General features: G+C 38.1%; 1 protein-coding gene across 1 annotated transcript in view; it reads left to right on the top strand.

Moving 5' to 3' along the window:
- The first annotated feature begins 8,170 nt into the window (after window positions 1-8,170).
- LOC108274764 (mucin-2) overlaps window positions 8,171-20,818 on the top strand; it is a 29,073-nt gene continuing 16,425 nt past the window's right edge. The window contains exons 1-27 of the mRNA XM_053685554.1: window positions 8,171-8,314; window positions 9,268-9,529; window positions 9,692-9,806; window positions 10,916-11,006; window positions 11,179-11,303; window positions 11,578-11,797; window positions 11,985-12,110; window positions 12,223-12,340; window positions 12,521-12,659; window positions 12,935-13,048; window positions 13,235-13,301; window positions 13,682-13,819; window positions 14,050-14,214; window positions 14,348-14,442; window positions 14,532-14,658; window positions 15,785-16,040; window positions 16,136-16,188; window positions 16,351-16,451; window positions 17,424-17,575; window positions 17,839-17,977; window positions 18,195-18,299; window positions 18,840-19,010; window positions 19,131-19,367; window positions 19,488-19,644; window positions 20,116-20,241; window positions 20,492-20,636; window positions 20,757-20,800. Coding sequence (XP_053541529.1) covers window positions 8,239-8,314; window positions 9,268-9,529; window positions 9,692-9,806; window positions 10,916-11,006; window positions 11,179-11,303; window positions 11,578-11,797; window positions 11,985-12,110; window positions 12,223-12,340; window positions 12,521-12,659; window positions 12,935-13,048; window positions 13,235-13,301; window positions 13,682-13,819; window positions 14,050-14,214; window positions 14,348-14,442; window positions 14,532-14,658; window positions 15,785-16,040; window positions 16,136-16,188; window positions 16,351-16,451; window positions 17,424-17,575; window positions 17,839-17,977; window positions 18,195-18,299; window positions 18,840-19,010; window positions 19,131-19,367; window positions 19,488-19,644; window positions 20,116-20,241; window positions 20,492-20,636; window positions 20,757-20,800 — 3,664 coding nt within the window. The 5' untranslated portion in view covers window positions 8,171-8,238. The remainder of the gene's footprint in view (window positions 8,315-9,267; window positions 9,530-9,691; window positions 9,807-10,915; window positions 11,007-11,178; window positions 11,304-11,577; window positions 11,798-11,984; window positions 12,111-12,222; window positions 12,341-12,520; window positions 12,660-12,934; window positions 13,049-13,234; window positions 13,302-13,681; window positions 13,820-14,049; window positions 14,215-14,347; window positions 14,443-14,531; window positions 14,659-15,784; window positions 16,041-16,135; window positions 16,189-16,350; window positions 16,452-17,423; window positions 17,576-17,838; window positions 17,978-18,194; window positions 18,300-18,839; window positions 19,011-19,130; window positions 19,368-19,487; window positions 19,645-20,115; window positions 20,242-20,491; window positions 20,637-20,756; window positions 20,801-20,818) is intronic.

Below are 20,818 nucleotides of genomic sequence, written 5' to 3'. Positions count from 1 at the left end.
TTAGCAAAAGAGTATCGCTGCATCCCAATTGGCCTATTATCCATCCTAAATAGTAAACAAGATTAGAATTAGTGTTTCCCAAATTGTAGTATGTTGAAATGAAGATCTTAAAGGCACCCGGATGGTATCTGTTTAAGTTTAGTGATGGTTTCGACGTAATGATCTATTGCTAGAATTGTAATTTAAGTTATGCTGCAGCATAAGATGTAACACTTTGGGACATGCAGTTATTGGAAAGTAATTATTAACTTCAGGCAGGGTCAGAACTGGGGCCAAATGTTTAGGGATGGCCACATTGTGAAAAATGTGTCGTGGTTAATAGATCACAAAGCTGAACATGCACTACATTAATTGTTAGCCTAATTACTAATCTCCATTATGTTATACTTCCATTCAGCCATAAACGGCTTGTCAGGTGGTGGGGACGGTTGCAGTTGCAGGTAAAGATGTTTATTATAAAACTGGCAATGGGGGTGGGGGGCAAGAAACTGAATGGGATCAAAAACCAGTATATCCAAACACACCAAGAATAAGGTTTGGTAAATCAGGCAAGAATACACTTAGAGTTACTTCAGAACTAACTGAATGTCCAGAGTCTGTATGTAGAAGGTTTGTGGATAATCTGAAGTAGGTGAGTGCAATCAGTAATCAGGTGACCGGGAAGTGACAGTGATTGTGTAAACTGGGGGTGTGTTTCAATCAGCTCCCTAGTTCAGTAGTTCAGGGCACTGATCAGGGAGTCGGCCATTTTAAGTGCAATCTCAATCCTTTCAGTTCACTGAAACGTTTGCTCCTTAAAAAAAAATCCCACAATGCACTGCAAAAACCAGGGAGCATCAACACTCACTATGTTCCCTTACTGGAAATGACGTCATGTTTTCTGAAGTCTCTCAACTCGAAAAAAAAAAATGGAGGATGAACTCTCAGCCAACTTCTTGTTTTAGCTCTCAAATGATTACAGTACTTATGTTATTGATTTTTAACTTTATTTGACATTCTATCTTTACGGTTTGTTTGAGTCTAACGACTTTTAAGTGTTTAATGATTTTTCTTTAAAAAAATCCACTAGATAGCGTATGATCCTGCTTGAAGTACCATGACAGAAATGTGTGTGATTAAGCTAACAAATTTATAGACAGTGTAATTATTCTTATTGGTAAAGTTTTACAACGTGAGTATGTAGTCAAATTGAGTTATCAGTGTCCCGGTGTGTAGTGAGACAGGATCCTTAACAGTGCCCGAACTCATTTACATGATATACTGATTCACTACCTAGGGAGCTAGGAAGCTGACTGAGACAGACCCTGGGTGTTGTAGCATGGGGTGGTCATGCTTCTAGGCCACAAGATGTTCTGGGAATTGGAGTTTGATGCAGACATGACACTGTTTCAACTTGAGTTAGACCATTTAATTTTATTGAGTTAAATATTTTGGTTTACAAGACAGCCTAAGTGCGTGTTGATTTCTGTATTACATTCCATGGTCCTAGGGTTAGGGTTAGGGTTAGGGTGGCCATGCCAGTGGCTTAGTAGTTAGCAGGTTTGCCCCATACCTCTAGGGATGGGGGTTTGAATCCTAACTCCAGTCTGTGTGCATGGAGTTCGCATGCTCCCCTCATGCTTCGGGGGTTTCCTCCTCCAGTCCAAAGACATGTGTTGTTGGCTGATTGACATTTCCAAATTGTCCATAGCGTGTGTGTGGATTGGTACCCTGTCCAGGGTGTCCTTGTGCCCCAACTTCCCTGGGATAGGCTCCCCTGCGACCTAGTGTAGCATAAGAACATACACACACACACACACACACACACACACACACAATAATAATTTGACACATATGAAACACTTTCTCATACAGACATTCTTACTTGTGCGTACATTTGAGTGTGTTTGTGTATGCAAGATGATTTTTCACTGCCCCTGGAGGCATTTCATTGTAACAGGATCAGCAAGGTTTTTTTATTTTTTTTATTTTTTATTTTTTTTAATGCACAGGGCATACTTGTCAGTATATGCAAAATTTTCCCAGATTGCTTACAATCAATACATACAATCACTGTAGAAAAAATGTGCCTACACTAACTCAAATAACCAGAGTAGGACACTGTAGAAAAATAGAAATACTGACACTGTTACCGCTAATCATTGATGAAAGAGAAAATCTCAGTTAAAATAATTCTTTACATCTTTACAGTTTGACAAGAATACGCGCTACAAAAATGACATCCGGACACACTGAAAATGTCCAATTTAGCTTAAATCAGAGTCTGAATGGATCATGCAAACACACTGTCTCACAGTGATGTTTATTTCCATCACCAGACACCACCATATCGTATTGAATCAGCTTATTGATGAGAGAGGTCAGAGGAGGATGGCCAGACTGATTTGAGCTGACAGGAAGGCTACAGCAACTCCGATAACCAAAGACATCGCCTGGTTATTTTCCAGTCTTCAACTGCCCAGTTTGGGTGAGCCCATGTCCACTGTAGCCTTAGATTTCTGTTCTTGGCTGACAGGAGTGAAAATCCAATGTGGTCTTCTGTTGATGTAGCTCCTCCACCTCAAGGTTTGCTATGTTGTGCATTCTGAGATGGTTTTCTACTCACCACAGTTATTCAGAGTGGTTGTTTGAATAAGCGTAGACTTCCTGTTAGCTAGAACCAGTCTAACCATTCTTCTCTGCCCTCTCTAATCAACAAGATGTTTCCACCCACAGAACCGCTGCTCACTGGATGTTTTTTGTTTGTTTGTTTGTTTTCCCACCTTTCTGTGTAAACACTGGAGACATGAAATGCTTGGAAAATCCCAGGAGATCAGTAGTTTCTATAATGTTCAAACCAGCCCATCTGGCACCACTAACCATGGAAAGGTCGGTCACTGAAAACATATTTTTTCCACATTCTAGTGTTTGATGTGAACATTAACTGAAGCTCTTCACCTGTACCTACATGATTTTATGCATTGTGTTGCTGCCACATGATTGGTAACTGCATATACTTATATTAAATTGTATATTGTATAATTGTAAAAGTTTTATGTGCCCTAGTTTTTTTTTTTAGTACAAACTATTTTATGACTTCTACATTATCAAGTCAGTACATAAACATTTTAAATTCCCAAACATTAGTTTTCCAGCACACAATTAACTGTTACAGAAATTTTTTTTGTATGTCATTAAAGAAAGCAGTATATTATATAAGAGGCCACTTTTCAGACACAAAACACAATGAAGGCTGCTGGGTTTTGCTGCAAAAATAAGAAGCGAGTGCGACAGTCAAAGTCTCCAGAAGAACCGTGTCTGCATTTCCCTTCTCATTTCCTACCTGACACTACAATTTTTTTTAAAAAGCAAAGTGTTTCAGACCAAATATTGACTTTGTTTCATTCATTAATGTTTACTGCTCTTTGTAGTATGTTTTTTTTAAATGCAGAAAACATTTAATTTCATTATTTTTGAAGGAATAATTGCTCAGAAACATTGCTTTGCATGTGCCTAAGATATTTTCACAGTACTATATATATATAAAATATGCAAGGAGAAATGGTTGCTAACAGGTGATCTATGCAAACATGCAGGTCTATTCAGCATGTCTACAGACTTTTGACGTCTCACAGTATTAATATTATTAGTTTACCTTGTCATTTGCTCTTCTGGGCATCCTCCCTTTGAAAATAGACATCTACAGAACAACTATGGGCTGGGACAGTGTGTGGATGTTTTTCTTGTGTAAATATGAACCTATTGCCCAGGTCAAGAAAGGCGATACCTGTGCTCAGATCAATCTGATATGCAGTGTTTGTCCTTGGAGGTGCATAGAAACAGCAGGGAAGCATGAAACCTATGATCAACATCTTAAAATGGCATAGCGGTAAACAATCCCTCAGATCTTGTAAAAGCTACAATCGGGTAGTGCCCATACACTACAAGTCTCCATACATAGGGGAAATTTATAAAATGTTTTCCAAAATTTGTCATACCTAGCTTACTGTATGTATGTATGTATGTATGTGTGTGTATATACATATATATATATATATATATATATATATATATATATATATATATATATATATATATATATACTGTATAGAGAGAGAGAGCGCGAGAGAGCATTCCCATTTTTTTTACCAAACGTACCTGTGATCTGATTATGTAACACCATTACATTGGATCTGTTACTCCCCAAGCCTGCTTTTGGGCTATATTAAGGGTGTTAAAGTCAGGGACTAGAAGGCCATAAAAATATAGCTTAGTGTTATTGACGATGTTCTGGCTTACAATAACTAAGTCTACAGCCTGTATACGATGCTTTAAATCTTTAGAGGAAGTAACATTAAGGGAGCATGTTTCTGGGTACAGGAATACCGAGGCATCCTACACTATATGTCTAAATGCATTGCATTTTATTCTTCAGTTGTACTGGAGCTGGAGATGAATTTATATTACTCGCCACGTTTTAAGCAAAGCCCTCCTTTATTTCTCATTCTGTCTCATTTATTGTATTTATTATACTATTCATGTAAAGTTACACAACAAAGAGGACACAAGATTATACACAGTAACACACAGTGTGTGTAGAACTTGTACTACAAGGTAATGACTTCTGCTGAATTTTGTGTAATTAGGCAGCTTAGTGTGAGACGCCTGAGGCTATTCTGATGCAAAGTTAACCAGAGGTTCTGCTCATTAACCCATAGCAGTGTGTATTTATGCAAGTAGCTTCAATTCCAGTCAACTCTGGTTAGCATTTGAACTTCCTATTTGGGATGCGTGCGTCAACTTCCTGTGTAAAGTGGCGTCAAGAGAAGTTGTGTAAAGGAACTGAGACAAGGACAGGAGCAGGATGTGATCGCTGTTAGCTGAGATAATGAGCCCCTTGTTTCCTGGCCAGACAGATGGCATCCAGAGCAGGGACACACCTACGCAATTATCAACATATTGATGTCGTTCATAGTCTATCGCACACATGGGTAAGGATCGTGACAGAAACCCAAGTCAAGAGAGTTGAGTAACCAGAAAGTCATTCTGAGTCATTTTAATTCGTCCAGAGAATAGTCCAGGTGATGTTGGGATGTAAGAAGACGGATCATAGTCCCTCATCTCCACATTTGTGCAACAATTTAGAGAATTTATTTTTTAAACTAGTTATATGTCTCTTTACAGTATATTGCTATATTTTAAAAGTTAGATCAAAAGTAAGAAGCATCACTTGCGGACAGGTGTGTGTGTATGTGCACTGCTGATTACACACATCCTTTACACACTTCCTTCATATGCTCAGATTAGTTAGAATCATCAAATCATTAAATATAATGGAATCTGTTCATTCCTTTTTAGTAAATCTTAGGAAATTACTGTGGGCTCAAATTAATTCCCTTTAAAACTTTAAGCACTGTGTGTGTGTGTGTGTGTGTGTGTGTGTGTGTGTGTGTGTGTGTGTGTGTGTGTGTGTGTGTGTGTGTGTGTTTTTGTGTGTGTGTATTTTACTTATTTGTTTTCATGATCAGTGTTGACTTAGTTTTATTGCTTAAAAATTCTGTTCTTCAGTGTGTACTCTGCCTTTTTCGCTCGTACACCTGCTAACAAAAAAATTAATTACTGTCGTGTTCGTTATTAGATTGATATTTTTACTCAACCATACAGTTTCAAAAATCTCTACATATGTAAATCAATTTAAAAACAAATAGTTTATCCTGTCATTATAGTAATGTAAGAAATGAAATTTTACTTCACATGTCAGTCAATCAGCCAAAACATGTTCGATGTCCTAAGTTTGAACTTTTGGTTCTGATGTTACACCATAAAATATAATGGAAACTAACAGCTACCAGTTTAGTATTGTGCAAACAATGGGTCTATACCATCACATACTTCCTTCAAACTGTGTTATTGCATAACTTGCTTATGAGATTTCTAATAATCAGAGATAGTTATCGTGGCGTTTTTATTTATTTATTTATTTATTTATTTATTTATTTTATTCTTTTTGGTTTTTTAAAATATAGGAAAACAAACTTTGGGCAATGAATCGGTCTCAGTTGATCGACCTGGGTATATTTAGTTAGCCGGTACATTTAACTGTATATTGTCATTTTTGTGCCATTTATTTGCAGTCTCAAGATGGCTTTTATGAAGCAGTCCATTTTAGAACAGAATAGAATATACAAGGTGTCTCAGAAGTCTTCACACATAGGGGAAATTAACACTTTTTTTTTTTTTTTTTAGCAAAATGTCTTCTTAAATATTTAATACTGTTTTAATACTTAATTTTTTTTTTCCAGATAGCCTTTAAGAATGCCTTTAACTAAAGAAGAACGTACTGAAATCCTTCTCAAGGCTGGATCGGGAGGCTGTCTCAAGGTTTCGATGGACTTTAACAGGAAACATGGCGAGCACATCACACATGAGACTGTTGCCAACTTTATTAACAAATTCACAAAGACTGGAAGTGTTGCGGACCGACCGAGAAGGGGACAATACAGCCGCAATACAAGAGCAACAGGGAAGACCCAAACTTAAGAGTTCGTTTGACTTTAGAAATGCAAAATAATGTGAAAACATATTTCTGAAAATCTATGAAACTGCGTTCATAATGGGGTTCAGCTGGACTAGACGCAACCAGGCCTGATTACTGCAAACCCTGTTCAATCACATCAACACCTAAATAGAACTTTTTCAACAGCATGAAGCTGGTTAAAAGGTCTTACCCAGTAACATGCTATGCCAAAGTTGAAAGAAATATCAGAAATGTTGAGGGAGAAGGTGATTGAAATGAATCAGTCTGGGAAGGGTTGCAAAGCTACTTCAAACTCTCTGGGACTCCAAAGAACCACACTGAGAGCCATTATCTCCAAATGGAAAAACTCAGCACAGTAGTGAACCTTCTCAGAAGAGGCCGACCTTCCAAAATTCCTCCTAAAGCACAGCAACGACTCATCCAGGATGTCGCAAAAGAGCCAAGGACACCATCAAAGGACCAAAGGCCTCTCTTGCATCAGTAAAGGTCACTGATCATGACTCCACTATCAGAAAGACACTGGAAGAAAATGGCATCCATGGACGTGTGGTGAGGTGAAAACCACTGCTAACCCAGAAGAACCTTTAGGCTCATCTGAATTTTGCCAAAAAACTTTTGGCAGAATGTTCTGTGGACTGGTGAGTCGATGTTTGGAGGACAGGGGTCCTTTACATCTGGTGTAAACCAAACACAGAATACCACAAAAAGATCATCATAACTACGGTCAAGCATGTTGGTGGAAGTGTGATGGTGTGGGGATGCTTTTATTGCTTCAGGGCCTGGGCCCTGATGTTTCCTCAATAATTGAGGGAAACATTCTTCTCTCTACCAGAAAATCCTAAAAGAGAATGTCCGGTCTTCAGTCCGTAAGCTGAAACTCAAAGACAAATGGATTCTGCAGCAAGACAATGATCCAAAGTGTAGGAGTAAGTCCTAGTCATAGAAGTAAGAAATAACGATAACCGTCTCCATATCATGGTTAAACTAAGCTGTGATAACTGATACAGTGCCCTCCACTAATATTGGCACCCTTGTCAAATATAGGAAAGAAGGCTGTGAAAAATTGTCTTTCAGTATTTTTTATAAACCTGTGTTTTGCTTGCATTTGTTTGATCTCCCTGACAGCAGAGTATTTTTTGTGAATTTTTTAAACAAAAGATCAAAAGGTTAAACAATAAAGACAATTTTTCACAGCCTTCTTTGTTCATATTTACCGAGGGTGCCAATATTAGTGGAGGGCCCTGTATCTGAGCTCACTTTTATGGAAAGAGTACAAATACCCAATTAAACAAATACTGAATTTGATTCTAAAATGCTATCCCCAATTAGGCATAACCTGATCAACAAAGTGCATGTTGATAAACTAATTGTTCTTATCACTGGCCTGAAGTTTAAATCTTACGATCTGTAAGCAACACTAAAATCCTCACACTAAACTTTAGGTATTCATGCAGCATGTTCATGCTCAGAATCTGAACCCACACACACACACACACACACACACACACATATATGTACGTGCAAATACACAATGGACCATTAAGATACCACTTTATTTGTCATGTCTCAATAAAAGTGATGTCGATTGAGGGTTCCTCCCAGAGAGGGAGGGTGGCATTTAGGACAGAGTAAAAGCAATATAAGGGGTCTGAGAGCTGGTAGAAGTAGCAGCACCTTTGCTTGACCTGAGGAGTGTGGACAGATCCACCCTCATTCCCACCATGGCGTGGAGTATATCTATACTCTGTTTTCTGGCCCTGGCTTTTACCTGTGGCCTCCAGGTGAACGCAGTGCGGGGTAAGAGATGATCAATGCTTTGAACAGTCTTGTAGCATCATATTGTAATATTTGTAATATACAAGTATACTTGTTTATCATAGTATACATTTACAACTATTTATACGATGTGTAACAGCACCAAATGACTCTTAAAACATGAACAATGTCCATAGGAAGTTTTTGAAAGTGTTATATGAAGAAGCACTGTTTCAGAAAGGTGTAAGAGTGTAAGGATATTTAGATTAAAACGCACACACACACACACACACACACACACACACACACACACACACACACACATAATGCATATTATGCATTGCATTAGAGAGTGCACCGTTTTACTCATTTTTTTGTTGATTTGCGTATATAAGAGGACAAGGGTTCTCGACAAATGCTGTACGTGCATTATGCCACAAATAAAGCTTTTTTCTTTATATTGTTCTAGTATATTAATGAAAACAATATATGCGTTTGCTTTGTTATGTTTATCGGTACCATTTCGTGTCACCTCAGCACAAAACCGAAAATATCATAAAGTAACGAGTAAGTAATAAAGAATGTAACAAGAAAATATAAAAATATGAGACGCAGGTCCAAAGAATTGCGTAAGAATTGCTTATTGTTGTTTTTTTCTAGTTTAAAATTAGAATTTTACTATGTATTAAAAGTCAATGAAAAAAAGTGAACTAAAATTCTCCTGAAGTTTCCTCATATAATAACCGGTATTTGATAGGATCGATCTTTCGCTACTGCGCATCCTGTTTGCAGCTGTAAAAGTTCATGTCTCATTGAACAACGGCACAGTGACACTGCACACATGGGTGACTAGGGGAAAATCTTTGGGGAGTTCTGTAGTGTCATGGGTCAACTGTTGAAGTTTACTCACTGGGGTAAAACCTTCAAAAATGAACAACTCCATTGTAACTCATTTCAAAATTTTGCTTAATGTCTTGTAATGCTTCTCCCCCCAGTGCGAAAGAGCAATCATGTCAGCAACATTTGCAGCATGTGGGGAAATTTCCACTTTAAAACATTCGATGGAGATGTCTTCCAGTTCCAAGGCACTTGTGAATATAACCTAGTCTCTGACTGCCATGGGCCTGTACAGGGTTTCTCTGTGCACGTGAAAAGAGCAGAGACCCCTGGGAATCCACAAATCATCAGAGTGCTGGTCACTATAGGAGACGTGGCCATTGGGCTCACCAAGAATATGGTTATGGTCAACGGCGAAATGTAAGACAACTAATTCTTAAAAGGAAATGCAACAATATCAGTGAACCGTTGTGTTGTTTTGTTATGGTTGAGAATTTTACTTTACTAACCCCCTGTGAGCTGAATAATCATTGCTTTTTGTCCCTCAACTCTTTCTTTCTTTCTTTCTGTATCTCACATTAGTGTAAAACTCCCACACTATGTAGCAGGGGTGATGCTTGAAGAGAACTCTATCTACATTAAACTTTACGCCAAACTGGGCCTCAGTGTCACATGGAACAAAGATGATGCTCTCACGGTAATATCACCATTAAAATGTCCACTTTGCCAGGAAAAAGATATCTACAATATATTCTCAAAGTAAAAAAAAAAAAAAAGTATTGTCATTTGAGATGAGAGAATAATTTATCAGCTGTACAACCTGTTAGTGAAAGTGCATTGGAAGGACAACATTACAAAAAAAAGTTATTTGAATCGTTTGCGCAACTCACAGAATGGTTGTTGAGTGATTTAGCATATTGCATTGACATAGCCTTATAAGGGCAAGTCCCTTTCTGATCATCACTTTTCCAAGAGCCAGAGTCAATTACTAAATTTACGTTAGCTGCTGTTGCATTTCAGCAGCTTATTAATTCATACAACATATACGCAAGCATAGTGAAAATGTTATGTGAATTTAATAGATTTGAATGCCAAAGATTTTAGAAGCTCATATGTCCCCAAGTTCAACCACATTAAACTAGGAGGAGAAACTAATGCAAAGTAATGGAGGTGAGGAAAAAGAGATGAAGAAAAATGCCTGAAGGTTGAAGGAGGAAACGCAGAAAAGTGTGCACTAGTTCAGTACAGAGCACTCAGTACCAGTACTATGACAGCCAGGTGTGTGTGTGTGTGTGTGTGTGTGTGTGTGTGTGTGTGTGTGTGTTTGTGTGTGTGTGTGTGTGTGTGTGTGTGTGTGTGTGTGTGTGTGTGCGTGTGTTTGTGTGTGTGTATTTTGGTAGGAACCTATCCCCACAATTATAGGAATATCTGATTATTTTTGACCTTGTGGGGACATTGGCTGGTCCCCACAAAGAAAACTGCTTTTCTAAGTAAACAAATAAATAAATAAATAAACAGCCCTGAAGCTGTAATAAAAAATAAAATTATATATATATATATATATATATATATATATATATATATATATATATATATATATATATATATATATATAAAAACTATAAGAGCTTGCTAAGGTAACGTTTAGGGATATGGATAGTATTAACTAGCTTCATTAATGATTATGTTAATGAAAGGTCCTCATACAGATATTAAGACAAATGTGTGCAAAGAAGCCATGTGAAAAGTTTACATTGTAAAAACTACTATATAAACCAAATACCTTTCCTTGCCTTTCTAAACCAGCTGGACCTGGACCCCAAATATTCTAACCATACCTGCGGACTCTGTGGAGATTTCAACGGGGTTCCTGTTTTAAACGAGTTCCTAAGTGATGGTGAGTTGCACCAAAGTGGCTTTATTAAAAATTCTGTTAACACAAACATACGATATATTACAGTATACAATATGAGCCAAGGAGGAAGAAGTCTTCTCTTCTCTTCTCTCAGCAAGTGTGCTGGAATAGTTGAATAGCTGAATAGATGCTTACATCATATTGTCTCACACAGGTCGTGTAACTGGCTTCATTGAGTTTGGCAACAAGCACAGGATCCACAACCCCAATAACTTCTGTGAAGACCCTTATGAAGAATTTGACAATGAAGAAAATTCGGTCGACAAGTGCCAATCTTTTGTAAGACGTAGAAAATTCTTCCAGCGGCATTTATTACTTTGAAATTACATATTGCACCATGAAAATGTGTCAAATATCAATTATGTTATTGAATCGTGTTTAACTAGTTTGTAATGTGTCCTACCGCCCTACTATTTTATCTTCGGTAAGATAGTTTAGGAAAAAGCTCATCATTTACATTAATTTGTTCACAAAATACTGGCTTAATTGGGTTGTCAGCTGTTTTACACAAACCACTTGAGGAAAGTGATGTTTGTGCTTGCCATATGTGCAGAGAGAAGACTGTTCCGAGCTGCTGGTGGATGAAACCTGGTCCTTGTGTAGGAATGTTTTGAGTCCAGAACCTTATGTCCAAGCTTGCACGACGGACAAGTGCAGGAGTCACCCAGGGGACACTGAGGAGACTACTCTCTGCAGCACCCTGTCCGAGTACTCGCGCCAGTGCTCCCATGCAGGGGGAAGTCCACCCAACTGGAGAACAGGAACCTTTTGTGGTAAAGACTTTAATACCGCTACCATTACTACCTTCAAATCCTCTGAAATAACTAACCCGGTTAGTCGCAACATACTGACCTGAGAGAATGCAGTCCTGTGTCCAATTATCATTGCTCAGCTTGTTTAAATACAGTCCTGACCCAAGCCGATTTTGATCTGATGCTGTGTTTTTTTTTACTCGCTTAGCTGTAACTTGCCCCTTTAACATGGAGTACTCTGAGAGCGGTTCGCCCTGTCTGGACACGTGCACACACACAGACACCAGCTCACTGTGTGAGGAACACAAGATGGATGGCTGCTTCTGCCCATCTGGTCAGTCACAACTATACACCCAAGTATACATACAAGTAGTCACATGACCAAAAATGAAGTCTTCTACCATTTATCTCATTCTAAAACGTGATTATGATTTTGGCTGCTGCAGGTACTGTGTTTGATGATATCTCTGAGAGAGGCTGTATCCCTCAGGAACAGTGCCAGTGTCAGTACCAAAAGAACGTGTTCAACCCTGGAGAGGTTCTAGCCAAGGGTGATGAAGAATGGTAAGTGCAATTTTGATTGGCATATACAAAATCATTTCAATTCTATTCTAATGCAATCGACATCACGTTCACATTTTAATCTACAACCGCACCATACCAAGTCATTACAGTTACGTTATTCATCCTGAAAGTGTATTGGTTTGTTGAGCTGCTGCAGACTGATAGCTCTGTGTGTCGTAGTGTGTGTCAACAGGGAAGGTGGATCTGCAAGAGTCTGTCTGTCCCAGGTGTGTGTGCTATGGAGGAGGGTTCCCATTTCACAACTTTTGATGGGAAAGAATTTACCTTCCATGGAAACTGCTATTATGTTCTTTCCAAAGTAAGTGAATTACCATGAATAAACATGCGAAACATGTCACCAGGGTTGTTGATACAACTCTCAGATTATTAAATGAAATCCACAATGTTTACGTTACATGCAATCGTTTCATCATGTAGGCTTTATCCAGAAACATTTCTATATTCATTCTTTAACTACATATAGTATATACCATCTTAACTTCTCACACAGATCTTGTTTACTCTGTGAGCCATTTAATTTGGCATTAACGTTTAAATTGCAATGTTTTCTATGTTCCTTTCTCTTTTCTGTAGGACTGTGTGGGCTCAAAGTTCACTATTTTGGGACAGCTTATTCCTTGCGTCGCCCAGCATACAGACACATGCCTGAAGTCAATTGCATTACTACTCAACAATGACAAGGGCAATGTGAGCATCAATTTTCCAATCTGTCAACCACTGATGCATGTCATCACACTATAATTGAAATTATGATAATAACACAAAAATCCACAAAATGTATAAACCGTACTGTTATGGGACATGCTATGTCCTGTCAAAAAGCCAAAAAACAGGTGATACTGACTAACTTGATGATGGATCTGTCTTCCTCAGGCCTTAATCTTCAAAGATGATGGCATAGTAAGGCACAACGGAGATGTAAAACTCCCTTACACCACTGGTAAGAATGATTTCATTACCGCATTTTAAGTCTGTACAATATGAGCAGTGTTAAATAAAAGAGTATATTCAACATGCAGTCTAATGCTTTGTGTAAATGTAATACTCACAGAGTAAAATAGTGATGTTGGTTTCTATAGTAACTGTTGTGTTCACTACTGGTGTTAATAGGGCCCTTATAACTAATAATTCACTTGGTACATATCCAAACACAGCACCGTTTGACCCATATTGTGTTCATATTGCTATATGCTGAATATTTCATGCTTGAAGCTGGAAATATGATATATAGCATCATTGCAGAGCAGCTGGATTTTTGTTGTGTTTGATGCGAAACTCCAACCCACACCTTTGTAAGACCTTTGGTTCTTTGTTTCCCAGCTGAATTCACCGTATTCAGACCATCGTCCTTCCACATCATGTTGCAGACCACTTTTGGGCTCCAGATCCAGGTGCAGCTGGTTCCACTCATGCAGGTCTACATCACCCTGGATAAGAGCTTCCACACCAAGACCTGTGGTGAGTGCTCATTTGTCATTTAATTATTAGATGAGTAAACAAGAAATTGGCAAACAAGTAGGTATAAGACAACATGACGACGTGATTGTCTAATTGTCTAATGTATGTAAGACCAACTCCAGTTTCAGGTTGAACATGCTGATATCACTGGGAGGGAAATTAACCTTGTCTTGAAACATTTTGCGCACTCGTAAACGCTTCCCTTCTCTCAATGCTGTGTTTTGGCGCAGGTCTGTGTGGAAACTTCAACTTGGTGCTGTCCGATGAACTGACGAGCCCACAAGGTGTTGTTGAAGGGACAGCCACATCCTTTGGGAATTCCTGGAAGGCTCAGTCCAACTGTCCTGACCGTACAGAGAGTCTTGATGATCCGTGCAGCTACAACATTGACAGTGGTGAGAAGACCTTTACTCAAACTTCAACATTCTCATGCTTTTCTCTCAAAAATTAAGTTACAGTAATGATAGACAAAATAACCCTTTATGAACCTGATTGTGGTATTACTAATGAAGATTTAACGATCTTTAGAGAGCTATGCAGAGCACTGGTGCTCCAAACTGAAGGAGAAGGAAGATGTGTTTGCCAAATGCCATTCTACTGTTAACCCAGAAAACTACTACAAGGTAACCTGAGCATTTTGGAACACTTTGCATTAAACGGACAACCTTAAAAAAACATTTCACTGCAAAACATTATCTTTGACCATATACAGAGGTGTAAATACTCAAGCTGCATTTGTGAGAAGAGCGAAGACTGCTTGTGTGCTGTTTTCTCCTCCTACGTTCGGGCATGCGCAGCAAAGGGGGTGTTCCTGCAAAGCTGGAGAGACACAGTGTGTGGTAGGAATCAACCTCTTTTATCAGTGTGTGCTAGCATGACAAAATATATGTCAAATATTGTTCAATAAGAGAAGAAACAGGAACAAAATGTAGTACTGTATTAACCCCTAAGAAACTACTATTAACTGCTAATGAATACTGGGTAATTACTCAGAAAGTGATAATCACATAATGGTTTGGTAGTTTGTAATGAACTAGGCAATAATTACATGTCTTGTATATCTTAATGGTTAGCACGTTTGGCTTGCATCTCCGGGGTGGTTTTAATCCCACCTCCGCCCTGTGTGTGCCTCCCAAAGCTTCGGGGGTTTCCTCTGTGTCCATAGACATGCATTGTAGGCTGATTGGCATTTTCAAATTGTCAGAAGTGTGTGATTATGCCCTGCAATGGGTTGGCACCCCATCCAGGGTGTCCCCCTTGTTGTGCCGTGATTTCCCTGGGATAGACTCAAGGCTCCCCCACGACCCTGTGTAGGAAAAGTGATATGGGAAATGAATGGATGGATATACATAAAAGATTAATGGTGTTATGATCACAGGAACGAGGGGACCCAGAAGCAGAACACAGACTCAAGGCGTGAAGGTTAACAGGTTTTATTTAGGAGGTACTCTAGGAGTGTGTGGGAAAGAAGTGGGGTAATTGTGTCAGTAGAGGTTGGGACTGCACTCGAAGCTGGAACGATCTGGCTGTGAGTGGCTGGAGAACTGGGGTTATATTCTCCACTGATTGGTGAGCTGATGAAGGACAGGTGTGCTCTATGATTACATCAGGGAGAGGCATGAAGTGGAGCGCTATGCCCAGACACACACGTACAAATACAAACAGAAACGAGGGGGAGGGAAGATCCTGGAAACATGGGGAAGGGGAAAAACAGGGAAACAGGGGAAAGGGGAAACACACGGGAGTCTTGGCCCAGACCATGTCAGATGAAACACAAGAACCTATTCTACTAAACGCTAGTGTTTTAGATTGAAAGCTCAATAGATAGGTAGATAGATACCGTATACACACGGTATATATAACGTTTATTAATAGCTAATAGTAGCTATGTGTGATTTATAGATCAGCATTTTACAGTGTTAGCAAATATTTACCTTATTTTCCTTGTGTGTCTTACAAATACAGAGAAATACACCAAAAGCTGCCCAGATTCCCAGACTTTCACCTACAAGCTTCAGCAATGCCAGCACACATGTGAGTCCCTTAGCTTGGAACGTCAGGGCTGCAGCACTGACTATGTGCCTGTGGATGGGTGCGCCTGTCCAGAGGGGCTCTATGAGAGTGAGGATGGTGTCTGTGTGCCCATGGACAAATGCCCCTGCTATTACAACGGAGCGCACATTAAACCTGGCAAGTCAATCAACGTCAACAACGAGCACTGGTAAGTAATTAGCATTCAGTCAGAAACATGACGTGTGTTAAACACATTGCAATTAAAGCAAAATACTTAACACTGTAACGTATGTGTTCTCTTAGTATTTGTACAAATGGAAAGCTTCAGTGCCAGTCCTGGAGGCCTCACAGTAAAGGTTAGTAAATTTACCTTTACGCAAGAATAAGTTGACAGAAATGAAATGAACACATTCCTACAGAGTTCCTTTTCCCCCCGTCAATTTTAAACAGAGCTAATAAAATGCTTTACGAGTACATATAAATTTTGCACACTTCTTAAACCTTTCTGTATCCCACAGAATGTCAGGCTCCAAAGGTCTTCTTTAACTGCAGTACAGCAGGGCCAGATCAGCATGGGTTAGAGTGTGCACAAACATGTGCACAAAAGAATGTTGATTGTGTGAGTATCCTACCGATGACTTCCAATCTGTAGTCACTTACTGCTTTTATCACAGGAGAAACAACACCACAGCTCTGTTTATGACACTGTTCATTTGTAAAACACCCAACTGAACACTGTAATTCCATATTTTGGATCAAATCTATTCATGCATACTAACTGTACACCTGTACCAATATTTATGGCTTTTAGCAGACACACTTATCCAGAGCTATGTACAATTATCTAATTTATATAACTGAGGGTTAAGGGATTCTTCCAATGTGGCCCTCGATGTTCACTGTCATGCATAGTTTATCTCCAACCCTAATCAAACACACCTGAACAAGCTAACCAAGGCCTTCAAGATTAGTAGAATATTACAGGCAGGTAAGTTTGGAGGTTGGAGCTAAACCTCACTGTTATCAATATCAAATGTATTAACATTTTAGACCTCATTGACAAGTATAAGCGATTGTTTGTCAATCATAAGCACAATTACTGTACAATACTGTTCGTTTTTTTTTCTTATTTCTATGCTTATATTATATCTGCTAATTTCTCAAAATGCATGAATAAAGTAGGCTTTTCCCCAGAAAAACCCATTTAAAAAATAAGTAAAATAAAAAACAAAAATAAAAAACAGCTGGTGCCAAATACATGCGGTAATCACTCAAAACAACAACAAAAAAGAACATTTAAAAACCTCCAAGCAACCAACTTTATAGTTATTGGACCACTTGAGATGGACTAACCCAGTGAAAAATTCTTTACATACTTGAATATACTATTTATGCACTTAAGTATGCTTAGCTTGCACACTATTCACTTTACTTTTCAAACATTTCATGATTTTATTGAGATGGTAGCAATTGTATTCACATAACACAAACAGTTAACTGCTGTCAGCTGACTAAAATCTGGAGAATCACTTACACATGTTCTTTTTCTTAAAAGTGTGGTTTTATCTTTTGATTTTGTGTCTCATTTCAGTATCTCGCAGAATGTGAGTCAGGATGTCAGTGTCCTGAAGGCCTGCTTGATGATGGTCGTGGTCACTGCGTTATGGAGCATCAGTGCCCTTGCAAACATGACAATCACTTTTATCCTTCAGGTTATGAAATCATAAACGGGTGTAACAAATGGTACGTTTGTAATGCATTATTCTCCAGTTGTTAAAATATTGGGTATACTATTTCAATATTAAAACGAGTGCACATAAGCTACAGCAAATGTCGGTATTGTGTGAATGTACAACCCCAGCATGAGTCTGCTTTATATTACTTTTATTTGTATTATTGTTAATCATAACGTTTTGTCAATTGTACTAAATGTTTCAGTAATGGTTAGTGATGAATTATTATGACAATAATAATCAATCTAAATTGTCTGTTTCCTAATTTCCTAGCACATGTACATATGGCAAGTGGGATTGTAACAAGGATAAATGCCCTGGAACTTGTGCCATCTATGGCAGTGGACATTACAACACTTTCGATAAGACAAGATTTAGTTTTAGTGGAGACTGCAGTTACATAGCTGTCCAGGTATCTATTGTTTCACTTTGTTTGCCAAATTTCTTTTACTACTTTCAGTATTTTGTTAACAGTCTGATACATTGATTAGAAATGCTAATCATAGGGGAATATCCCTACTGTGTCATAGCCATTTAATCGATTCAGCATGCATGAATACCCTGACGTCATATGGAAACCATATGGACTCTTTTGTTTTCTAATAATACTCATTTCCACTGCTTTAAAGGACAAGTGTGGAAATAAGACGGGGACATTTCATGTGATCACAGAGAACGTACCATGTGGGACAACAGGGACCACTTGTTCCAAAGCTGTTCGAATTGCATTGGGCGTAAGAACATCTTATTAATCAATTATAGTTTATACAGTACTGTGCAAAAGTCTTAGGCACCCATGTTTTTAATACATATTTTCCTCTAAATGTTAATTTTATGATCTGTGCATTATTGCCCATTGTGCAATACAATTCAATGTTGCAGATGGATGTTTGTATGTAAGTAAAGAAAGCAAGATATATATATATATATATATATATATATATATATATATATATATATATATATATATATATATTTTTTTTTATTATTTTTTTTTTAAAAACACTTTTCAGACAAAAAACATAATGTAAAAAAATTCTGCAAGATGCTTAACCCCCCCCCCCCCCCCATAGTATTAAGTACTATGCAGAAATGTTTAATTTGATCATTTCTGAGGGAATCTTTGCTTTACAGTATTTCTTTGAAATAGAAGGAAAAAATACTGAAGAAGAAATGAAAAAAAGAGAAGAAATTAATAAAAAATAATACAAGATTGAACAGTGTTATATGTGCTGTACTTACACTATGCTTTGTTTTGTTGTCCATCTCAACAGGAAACAAAGCTGGAGTTGAGAGATGGTGAAATTACAGATTATGGGGCTACAACTGGTAATTTCAATGTGAAAAATGTGGGTCTTTACCTGGTCATACAGACTGACATTGGCCTAACAGTGTTGTGGGACAAGAAAATGACAGTCCACATCATTCTTCAACCCCAGCATATGGTGAGTCAAAAATACTGAACCAAACTGAATTATTTGCTTTTAATTCACATATCACGTATCAACCCATGTTATTCTTATCACCATTTATAAGTTGGCTGGGTATACCTAATTGCTTTCCAGGGAGAGGTTTGCGGATTGTGCGGAAACTTCAATGGAAATGGCATGGATGACTTCACCACTCAAGGCTTGCATGTTTCCGATGTTCTAGAGTTTGCAAACAGCTGGAAAGTACGAAGCGAGTGCCCAGATGCTAAACCAGACTTTGATACTTGTTTGAAAACGCCTAACCGCCACACTTGGGCAGAAATGCAATGCAGCATCATTAAATCTGACACTTTCAAAGAGTGCCACAGTAAGGTACAGTCAAGCGAAGCTTATCTTTGCAAAGCCATTATTTAAATCACATCATTTTAAATGAGACAAGTTGTGGAGACATAGATATCATACAGACATTTGTTTGAATATATGTATGTGCAGGTGGAGTTGACCCCATATTTTGAAAGCTGTGTAAAAGACTCATGCGCATGTGACACTGGTGGGGACTGCGAGTGTTTCTGCACTGCTGTGGCAGCTTATGCACATGCCTGTAATGGAGCAGGAGTCTGTGTGGACTGGAGAACCCCACAGATCTGTCGTAAGCCTCCTCTCTTCTATAATATCCAATGCCTAGGTATCCAGTAATGGATGTCATATTTATAATTGACTGCTATTAGTGATTGAATACCATATACTGAAAGGTACATTTTAAGCAGTGTTCATACAACTGTATTTACTTTAATACAAAATGTATTTACTCCGCACATAATTTAAAAAAAAAAGAAAAAACATTAAAGAAAAGAATAACGATAGAGATAAAGAAATAATACTTTGCAGTGTTTCGAAACATAGTCCTAAACATAAACCGAAAACACTCGATTACTGTATATCACACAATGGAATATAATTGAGACAGTTATATTTTATAAACGTGTCAATCAGAATCAAGAGAGGTATACCATAAATCCATGGCACTACACAACATAGTTAAGTTTTACACAGATTAAGCTTTACAAAATCCTTATTGAGATGCTAAACTGATTTGTGTGTGTAACTTTCCCCCAAAAAGCTGTGTACTGTGACTACTACAATCACTATAATGAATGCGTATGGCACTACAGTGCCTGTCACACATGCTACAAAACCTGCGAAAACCCTGACGGCAGCTGCACCAACCCTTTAACTAACATGGAGGGTGAGTCGAGATACAATCCTGATTGATTAGCTGTACTCTGTCTGTATGATTTGCTTTTAAAACAGTAATGCTCTGTACCAATTCCAACGTAAATCCTAAGCTCCTGCATACTTGTGTTTTTCCCCTGCTCTAACCTGACTCAAAAAGATCAAGGCCATATCATACAAATGGCACGATTATGAGCAAAATAGTTTGTATTAAGCAAGGAGAAAGCAGTATACACTATGCTGAAAGTTGTTCTTTTATATAGGATGTTATCCCAGATGTCCCGAGGACAAGCCTTACTTTGATGAGAAAAATAAGATTTGTATTGATATATGTGATGGATGCATCATCAATGGAACGTATTATCATCCTGGGGAGCAAATACCATCTGAAATACCATGCTATTCACGGTATGATCAAGCACTGCTTCTATATATACATTTAACTTCTATATATACATTTAACACTGTATAAAAATGCATCCATGGCTGAATCAATATAAATTGTATATCCTTGTATTTTTTTTCCAGTTACTGTGATGATAATGGAAAGGAAATATATGTTCCCATAACTGGTAAGCACATATAATAAA

This window comes from Ictalurus punctatus, chromosome 14 (assembly GCF_001660625.3).
Source record: "Ictalurus punctatus breed USDA103 chromosome 14, Coco_2.0, whole genome shotgun sequence".
Classification (NCBI taxonomy): Eukaryota; Metazoa; Chordata; class Actinopteri; order Siluriformes; family Ictaluridae; genus Ictalurus; species Ictalurus punctatus.
Note: the sequence above shows the minus strand (reverse complement) of the source record. Positions and strands in the feature narration are given on the sequence as shown.